General features: G+C 34.1%; 1 protein-coding gene across 1 annotated transcript; it reads right to left on the bottom strand.

Moving 5' to 3' along the window:
- Positions 1 to 738: 738 nt before the first annotated feature.
- Positions 739 to 3252, bottom strand: LOC149502179 (uncharacterized; the record flags this gene model as incomplete). The annotated part of the gene is made up of 1 exon (XM_089730476.1): positions 739 to 3252. A coding segment is annotated over one exon (1980 nt), but the record flags the coding sequence as incomplete, so codon positions are not given.
- Positions 3253 to 10363: the final 7111 nt, after the last annotated feature.

Below are 10363 nucleotides of genomic sequence, written 5' to 3'. Positions count from 1 at the left end.
GAGGTCGTGGGGAGGAGCGGGTTCCTTCGACTCGATATCGAAAAGAGCGGTTCGACAAGAAGTCCCGTATGATGAGCACGAGACTATCCGGCACGCCCATGTTGAATAGTTTGAAAATCAAACCATTGTGCCAGACTTTGTCGAACGCTTTTGCGACGTCGAAGAAGAGAGCTCCCGTGTATAACGGTTTTGGTCGATTAAGCCCCACAAGAATGTGCTCCGTGAGGCGGTGCACCTGTTGAACGCATGAGTGATTTGTACGGAATCCGAATTGTTCATCGATGAGAATGCCCTTGGATGAGACGAAGTCTCTGAGGCGTTTGTAGAGCAGACGCTCATACAGTTTGCCTAGAGACATGAGGAGGCTAATCGGGCGGTAGCTCGTCGGATGATTTTTTGGTTTACCGGGTTTATGTATGCCGATAACGTCCGCTTCTTTCCACAACGCGGGAAAGATACAGTTCGCCATAGCGGCATTGAAAATAGATGCCAACATCACGATGAGTTGGACGGGTAGAAGTTTAATAACACGGTTAGATATACCGTCGGAACCGGGAGCCTTGCGAGGACGTAGGTCTTGGGTACTTTTGTGACGAGACATGATTTATAAGTTTTTCCTCACTTACTTTTCACATACAATTACTGGTAGTAGGACCTTTTGTGAGTCCGCGCGGGTGGGTACTGTTACACGGCCCTTCTCAAACTTCTTTTTAAAAAAAACACAAAAACTTTTCACGACTAAACTGTCTTTATTAGATTTCACAATTTTACAACACTATTGTTGACTTCTCAAATTTATGTATGCTCGCGACGGCTTCCAGATTCTAACTGGTTTTCAATATGATTTGATTTTACATGAAAGCTAAAAATGATGACTCTAATGGAAAACACAGTGAGTTTGTAAACGAGCTGATTAGGGCAAAGCTGCTTTGTAGAGTAGTGTGTAACAGCTCCCCCTTTTTGACGAAGCTTCATCCTCAATAAGATGAAGCGTAGTTAAACGAAAATAATATAAAATTTGAGGAGTCATTACAAAATCATTAAATCATTAAATTGAAAATAGAAAATAAAACAGAAAATATTGAAAATTCGTTCTTAATAATATTTATAAAATTAAAGTTAGGAATTAGTATTAAAATTAACATTACAATGTATGTTTAAACTTGTATAAAACATTCAAAATTAGAATTAGAAAAATTAGAATTACAAGATTATATAAAATATTATTCATGTTTAATATATTATTATTATTATTTATATTAAATAATTAAATCAGAAATTTAAATTTCTGTTTGAAGAGGATTGATCCTTATTATAAATAGTAGATTTATAATTCTGCTTCTGCCTAATTGGCAAAGATTGTATAGACATTTTATCTTCATCATTGGATGATATCTCAGTCATCTCGATAGAATTTGAAACTTTAGATTTTTTATTGGTTGATTTTGTGTTATAACATCCGTTAAATATTTGAATACAACATACAGAATTGGACGTTTTGTTTTTAAAATATCTGTAAATCTTATACATTAAAAATAGAAACAAACACACGATAAGGATATAAGTAAACGTAGAATAGTATGAGCCATATTTAATAAAATGAGATTGTTTCTCAATATTATTTAATTCATTTTCTAAATTGTCCATTTGGTGCGTAGCATATTTCAAGGAATCTAGATTTATTTTGCTAATAGAGATTGGCGACAAATGTGGTAAACTTTCATTAAGTATGTCTCTCTTACAACAATCATCGGATGTAATATCAAAGTTTATATTTAAAGGAGATTTAATAATAAAAGAGTAAGAATTCGTTGGTATAAGTTGAATGGTCTTAGAGTAACCGATACAATTGTTTGTTAACTTAAGAATTCCTGTTCCTTCGATAGAATAATCATGGATGACGTCATTACATTTGATAGTAAGTTTACTTTTATTTGATTGAACGTATATCCATTTGTTATTTAGTAGTTTTTGCCAAATATCAATTTGACCATATAAAATTTTAGAAATACATTCAGAGGGCAATGAAAGAATAACCTCTGTTAATAATTTAGATTCACAATTAGGATTACTTACACTTGAGTATATAGTTATTGATTCACATATAGAATAGTTATTGTTTATCATTTTACAATTATCAAAATTATCCAGCATAGCATAATGCAGTCTATCGTCACTTAAAGCGATGTACGAGTTAGACGGTTTAATTAAAGCGAAAGTGCGATGTGACTCATCGTGAGGTGTAGGTAAAGGTATGTTTTTATAAACAACGAACTTGTCTGGAATTATTAAAGGAATTCGTAATACGAATATGACTTTATTATTATAGAAATAAGAACTAAGCTTAGAAACATCGATCAATGAATGAATATTTTGAATATTTAGGGTGACTGGAAAGTCTAGCCTTTTATTTATTTGATTACTATGCTTAAATAATTCATTATAAAGATCTAAGGGACTAATTACGCTAGGGTGTAGGATGTTAACCTTCGAAAATAATATAGAACTTAATGTAGTGTCTAGAAAATTTGAAATAGTTAGTAGAGAACTTTCGATAATATTAAGTAAATTATTTAACTTAGAATTATACAATAATAGATTATCAGTTTTTGTAATTTGAGAAAATATTTCGTTCATTTTATTTATTTGAGAATTCAATTTAATCTCGTTTTGATTAAGTTTGAAGATAGTCGTATTAAAATTATTTATAGTAGACTTTATTATATGAATGTTATCTCTCATTAAGTGAAATATCTCTGTCTCACTCTTTTTACATGATTCGATCGCAGCGTCGTATTTCCTCGCATCGTCTGCGTCTAATGTACCAAAGAAAAACTTTAAAATTTCGCCTCCAAATTCTAGAGAGCGTTTGACCTTGTGCATTGGTCGATAATCAATAATGTGCGATAAAGATTTTAATTTATTAAAATTAGATTGAATTAGGACCTCAGTGGGACTAGATATGTCATTACACAAACTTAAATCTTTTGACTGAATTTTATTACAAAGGTTAAGAGTATCTTGTAGTAGATTTTGTATTTTATTAAGATAAGGTTCTAGAGAGATGAGGTCAATGTGCGTGACGACTTTCCAATAGTCGTTATAAAAACTTATATGTGTCGTAGGTTCAAAATAAATTCCGGGACTATGCGCGATAGGGATAATATTCGATTCGGCGCGACTGTGGCGTAAAGAGCCATGACAGCATAAGATTCTGAAAATAAACACATAGAATAAGTTTAGACGTAGAAGTTAGATTGTAGCAGGTTTAATTTCGTTGGTATGATATTTAATTTGTTTACGACCTACTTGTAAGGTCACGTTATGTTTATTGTGTACTTTAGTAATTTTGTAAGGGCCTTTCCATATGGGCGATAGAGCTTTTCTCAATTTATGATGGTGTTTTAAATATACCATATCACCAGCTTTATACAAAATTTCGCGAGAATTGGTATCATAGTATTGTTTAGACCTTTCTTTACTGTTAATAATATTTTGTATCGCTTTTTTCGCGACTAAAACGCATTCTATATTGTAATGCGCGAATATATTCATTATAGGTTGTGTTACTGGTGCTTTCATATAAAGAACTTGGAATGGACGGTTTGTAACCGAATAATAACTCGTGTGGAGTATAATTAGTAGTGCAATGGGGAGTAGTATTATAGGCTAATATTGCAGTAAATAAATAGCAATGCCAATCGTTTTGATTTTCATTAACGAAAGACTTTAAATATTCTTTTAAAGTAGCGTGTGAGCGTTCTAGAGCTCCGTTTGTTTGAGGATGATACGGAGTTGCAAATAAAGCTTTTACTTTTAAGATTTCAGTTAGTTGTTTAAATAATTCTGACGTAAAGCAAGTACCTAGGTCAGTTAAAATGGTTTTTGGAAAACCGAACAAAGACATGAAATGTACGATATTACGAGCTATCTCCTCACTAGTAGAAGTAACCATAGGGTAAGCACTCGTGAATTTGGTTAAATCATCTTGTAAAGTTAGAATAAACTTGAAATTTTGAAAACCTGAGTCGGGCAAAGGGCCTACGACATCTAAGGCTAACCGTTCAAACGGCTTAGTAGATGTAGACGTGATCTCCATCGGAGCTTTATTTGATTTACGTAGAGGTTTGTTAATTTGACAAAGTTTGCAGCTTTTTACATATTGTTCAATATCAGAACGCATACCTTTCCAATAGTACATAGCTTTAATGCGCTTATACATGCGTTGTGATCCTGGGTGACCAGCGATAGGTGAATCGTGGTTTTCCTTTAAAATTTTAGGGACTTCTATTGGAGTCGGATAAATTAATTTATTTTTATAAATATGTATTTTGATATTAGTATTATGGAAAACATAGGAAATTATATTATAGACTTTCGTGTAATTTAATTTAGAGAATGGGTCTGAAAAATCTGGTAATGCTAAATCTGTGATATTTTCACACTCTATTAACATATTTCTTAGTTTAATTAATAAATTATAAATATCTCTAAAATGAGTCTCTTCGTAATGATGAACTTTAGTGTATAAGAAGTAGAAAGTTTTATTTTTATTTTTAATACTTTTAATTGCAAGAACTTCGCGTTCGGAATTTAGTAACTCTTCAGTATTTTCGAGTTGGTTTAAGATATCCTCGCAGTGAGGTATAGAACAATCAAAATCTAATGAAACTGGGCAAGCGATTGTATTAAATTTAGATAAATGTAGACTTTCAGAACATTCTTCGATAACAGTGTCTGATGTTGGAAGTTTGTTTATAAATTGAAGTTTAAAATATTTTCATAACTAAGATTGTTCAAATTATTTATATTTATAGCGTTGATAGGGCAACGAGATAAAGCATCGGCGTTAGAGTTAAGACGACCTTGCTTGTAAACTATTTCATAGTCATACTCTTCGAGTTTAAGACGCCAGCGAATGAGCCTACTACCGGGGTCTTTTACATTAAATAACCACACAAGAGGTCTGTGATCTGTTACAATTTTAAATTTGTTGCCGTATAAGTATGGCCTAAAAGTTTTAACAGCAAACAAGATGGCTAAAAGCTCTTTCTCAGTGGTGGAATAGTTGCCTTCGGCTTTGTTTAAAGTGCGTGATGCATACGCTATCGGTTTATCCTTGCCTATTTGACCTTGGGATAAAATTGCGCCAATGGCGTAATTACTTGCATCTGTGGTAACATTAAAAGGTTCTGAAAAATTTGGATATTGAAGTAGAGGGGCAGTAACTAGTTTTTCTTTTAAGAATTCGAATGCGTGTTGCTGTTCCTTGTTCCAAAGGAAGTCAGCATCCTTCTTTAAGAGGGAAGTAAGTGGTTTAGTTAACTTAGAGAAGTTTTCGATAAAACGGCGATAATAACCTATGAGGCCTAAAAATGATTTTATCTCTTTAGGATTTTTCGGAATTGGGAATTGTGAAACGGCCTTGACTTTTTCGGGATTCGGAGAAACACCTTTGTCGGTGATAATATGGCCAAGATAAGTGACTTCGTGTCTTAAAAATTCACACTTGTCTGGTTGGAGTTTGAGGTTGAATTGTCGAAATTTATCGAATACCAATTTTAATTTGGTAATGTGCGAGTTAAGATTTTGGCTGTACACGATACAATCGTCCAAATAAATATAACAATGGAGGCCTTGTAGACCTGATAGAACAGTGTTCATAAGACGTTGGAAAGTAGCAGGGGCATTTTTCAACCCAAAAGGCATTCTGGTGAATTCGTAATGTCCAGACATGCTCGAATTAGTGCTAATTGTAAAACCTGTTTTTGGGGCGTCCTGAGCGCTGGTTCGTAATTGGTGAAATCCGCTTGTAAGATCCAGCGTACTAAAATATTTGGAATGACCCAACTGGTCTAGAATGTCTGTAATAAGAGGTAGCGGATAAGTCTCTGAAACGGTAACGTCATTAAGGCGTCGGTAATCTATAACGATTCTCCATTTTCGTTTACCGGAAGCGTCCATTTTCTTTGGCACAACCCAAACCGGAGCGCTCCAGGGTGAAATAGAAGGTCGGATGATGTCTTGTTCTAACATCTTACGAATTTGAGAATCAACCTCCTCTTTGTGACATTCAGGAAAACGATATGACTTAACGTGGATAGGAGGTGCGTTGCCTGTATTTATGGTGTGCTCAATAGCACTTGTGAAAGTTAAAGGTTCACCTTCGATGTGAAAAATATCTGTATATTGTGAACAACACTCTAAAAGAACTTTACGCTCTTCATCATTTAAATGAGAACATCGGATAAGACTTAGAACTTTGTTAATACGATCAGATTTAGAAGTTACATTAGAATTAATATTAAAACAAGATTCGTAGTCAAAACATTCACGTTCGAGAGGCGTTAACGTTACGTGATAATCTTTCACTTCGATATCGCTCTCTGTAGTATTTAAAATAGAAATATTTATTTTATTATTTTGTTTGATTGTAACTATGCAATTAGCGACATAAACACCTTCACATAAGGTATGATCTAGAACAAGAGCTTCGTTATTACGAAAAAGCTCGGGCACGTGATTTGACACTGTGCATTCAATGACGGCTTCGGAACGAGCCGGAATGATATAAGTTGGTTGAGTATAAATGATAGGAATAGAATGATTCATTACAGATAAGGATTTAGAAAAATAATTGATGTTCGATTTAAAATAATTGCAAAAATCGCTACCAATAATTCCATCGTAATTAATTAAATTAATATCGTCATTTGTAAGGTGAAATTTGTATTTAAAAGTTTCGTTATATAAATTAAATTCCATTTCGAAAGTACCTAATGTTTCAACAGGATTTTCTGAACTATTAATCCCTTTTAATTTCACGATTTCGTTCGAGAGATTCGGGACTTCTAATAAACTTGATCCTTTTATAATACTTATGGTGGATCCTGTGTCTATAAGGAAACATAGTTTTTCAGAGGCATGTTTAGAATTTAAGTAAATATGAGGTAAAGACACCTTTTTACTGTAATCGTTAATTTCGTACATAAGTTTAGATTTAGGATTTATAACTAAGTTAGAATTAGGTAAATTATTTTTTGAATTCGGACTCTGAGTACGGCCCTGATTTTTGTTATCATTCGATTGTCTTGATTGAGTCATGGATTTAGAATTAATAAAATTAGAATTGTATTGATTGGTTTTTGAATTTGAGTAAAATTTTTTGTTTGTTATTTTATCATTTAGTTTTTTATCATTAGTAGAACTCGTCAATTCTTTTGACTGAGTCGTGAATTTAGGAGAACTCAACTCTTTTGGTCGAGGTATAAACTTGGTAGAACTCAGTTTATTTGGCTGAGTCGGGAAGTTAGGAGAACTCAATTCTTTTATTTGAGTCATGAATTTAGAAGAACTCAATTCTTTTGGTTGAGTCGTGAATTTAGAAGAACTCAATTCTTTTGGTTGAGTCGTGAAGTTAGAAGAACTCAATTCTTTTGGTTGAGTCGTGAATTTAGAAAATTTAGTATAAGTCGTGTCTTTATGATTTTGATTAGATTTCGAAGGACACGGCAACGAAATCCGATTTAGTTTAAATTTTCTTGTTCACACGGTTGCGCAGGTGCAACATGAGACCTAATATACGAGTTATCGTTTTGCGCGGAATTTGCGTTTTCGCGGCGATTCTCGTTAAATTGACGCTTGCGACATTCCGTAATCGTGTGACCGGTTCTTTTACAATAATTACACGTTTTAATATAAGAATTATTTGAATTAGGTTTTAGATTTTTATTAAAATTATTTTGATGATGTATTTGGAAAACGTTTTTTGGAAAAGGTTTTTTATTTTTAAAACATTCTAAGGAAGTATGGCCCGCTTTGTTACAGACCGAACATTGTTTTTGGGATTTTGCGTTAATTTTGTATAAATTGAATATTTTTTCCTCATCAATTGCATATTGTATGGCGTCACTGAGGGTTGTTGGATTTTTACAACGAACTATATTAGATAGTGATGGATTTAATCCCAATAAAAATGTGTTAAGGGCAAGATCCTCCATGGCTGCGGTTCTGCCTAGAAGCTCCCTTTCGTCCTTACAACTATAATGAATGTTAGAATGAATACGCGTTAATATTTGTTCAATTCTTAAGGAAAATTTAGTAACATCCTCATTTAATAATTGTTTACAATGTTGCAAATCAGAAAGTAAATGAATGGAGTGTTTTTTCTCTCCAAAGGTTGATCTTAAAAAGTTTTTTAGTTCCGTCCACTTAGTAAACGTTTTTAGACTACATGCGACTTGGGCTTTTCCTTCTAATTGTGAGATAATAAATTTACATAAGACGGGTTGTTGATCCGAACTAGCTAAGGACATTGCATTATCACAATTAGTTAAAAACGCGGGGAGTGATTCTCTGTCCCCATTATAAGTTTTGATGAATTTGGTTAAAAAGGATAAGGTAATTTTGTCCGTCATTTCGCTTTTCTTTGAAGATTCCGATTTGACTGACATTTAGATTTGAATTATGATGTGCTGGATAAAATTGGAATACAAAAATAGCACTTGAAATACAGGTTAGAATTAAATATAAATTTAGAAAATTAAAATTAAGATTAAGGACTTTGAAATTTTTCGGAGAATTTGAAGTGTAGAGCACTCACAGAAGCACGCCGTACCGCATTGCCTCGTCAGGAGCAGGATGCTGGTAGTTATGTTCTGGATGCTGATTGATGGTGGGTGAGTTAGAATTGGAGAAGCAGCTGGACTGTCGTCTCTGTGCGTCACGTCGCGGCTGGAGCGGGCTCACGCTTAACAGCGGAGGCTTACCGTCGTCCTCTTGAGTTGTGTTTAGACGCAGGCTTGTCCTTAGGGCAAGGCTTACTGTCGGTCGTTCTTGAAGTTTGTGTTTAGACGCAGGCTTGTCCTTAGGGCAAGGCTTACTGTCGGTCGTTCTTGAAGTTTGATGGCTCGGATTCGAGATACCAGAATCTTTGACGGTCTGTCTCAGATTTCTTCTCTGGTATCCCACTTCTGACACCAATTTGTTACACGGCCCTTCTCAAACTTCTTTTTAAAAAAAACACAAAAACTTTTCACGACTAAACTGTCTTTATTAGATTTCACAATTTTACAACACTATTGTTGACTTCTCAAATTTATGTATGCTCGCGACGGCTTCCAGATTCTAACTGGTTTTCAATATGATTTGATTTTACATGAAAGCTAAAAATGATGACTCTAATGGAAAACACAGTGAGTTTGTAAACGAGCTGATTAGGGCAAAGCTGCTTTGTAGAGTAGTGTGTAACAGTACCACCACCCTGCCTATTTCTGCCGTAAAGCAGTAATGCGTTTCAGTTTGAAGGGTGGGGCAGCCGTTGTAACTATACTTGAGACCTTATAACTTATATCTCAAGGTGGGTGGCGCATTTACGTTGTGGATGTCTATGGGCTCCAGTAACCACTTAACACCAGGTGGGCTGTGAGCTCGTCCACCCATCTAAGCAATAAAAAAAATAAAAAAAAAACAGCCGAGTAAACAACATGTCTTCATCGTAAAAACTAGCAAGGGGACTTGAGGGCTCAATTCCGCTTAAGAATGACGATTGAGTTTTGAACGAACATGTCAAAGTATATCATTCATCTAGAGAAATTTAAACGCGCGCGTAATCGAAGTGGAGAGAGAAAGAGAGAGAGAGAGAGTATACTTTGAACCTAAAGGCAGCCTGAAGATTTACGCTAAGAAAAAAACGCACTAAACATTATTAAAGGATTTTATAAATGTAATCAAGAACGTATTGGTTTTAGTTATAAATGGTTTATAAAAAATACAGATTTTGGTATACATTTGCAATTGCGCTGTACATTTTTTAGCGTAAGCAAGAGGACTTCCACGCCGCAATGGTATCCAAAATTTAACAACCTGTGAATCTCTTGAATAAATATTACAGAACTTCAAAAACAACAAACACTTATTCAGTCATCTTACGCAAATGACAGCTAGAGAACACGACCCTGAGTTCGCAGGAGGCCGGTGACCCCAAGTGACCGCTGCTTTTGAATATTTTACATTACGTCTTGTTTAAAAATAACGTTAAAATACTTTCTCTATTACTAAAATACTTTGTCTTTTGTCTCATTTAACTGTTTTAGTTTGAAAAATCAATAACCTAACATATATTCGATTCCAGGGGCAGTTCTATGACATCCATCCAGCTTACTAAATTATCTAAGCCTTATTTCGAACACGCACGACCTCAGTATGCTTAATTGTTTTTCTTTGTCTAGACTGCACATGTATTGTATTGTAATGTGGTGTTGAATGCAATTTTAGTAAAACTTTATAATAATGAACAAGCTATAGATTACAATTTCTCTATAATTATTGATCATCATCGTGGGTTAATGTGCATTACAGCAAT

The sequence above is a fragment of the Bombyx mandarina genome, chromosome 10 (assembly GCF_030267445.1).
Source record: "Bombyx mandarina strain Sakado chromosome 10, ASM3026744v2".
Lineage (NCBI taxonomy): Eukaryota > Metazoa > Arthropoda > Insecta > Lepidoptera > Bombycidae > Bombyx > Bombyx mandarina.
Note: the sequence above shows the minus strand (reverse complement) of the source record. Positions and strands in the feature narration are given on the sequence as shown.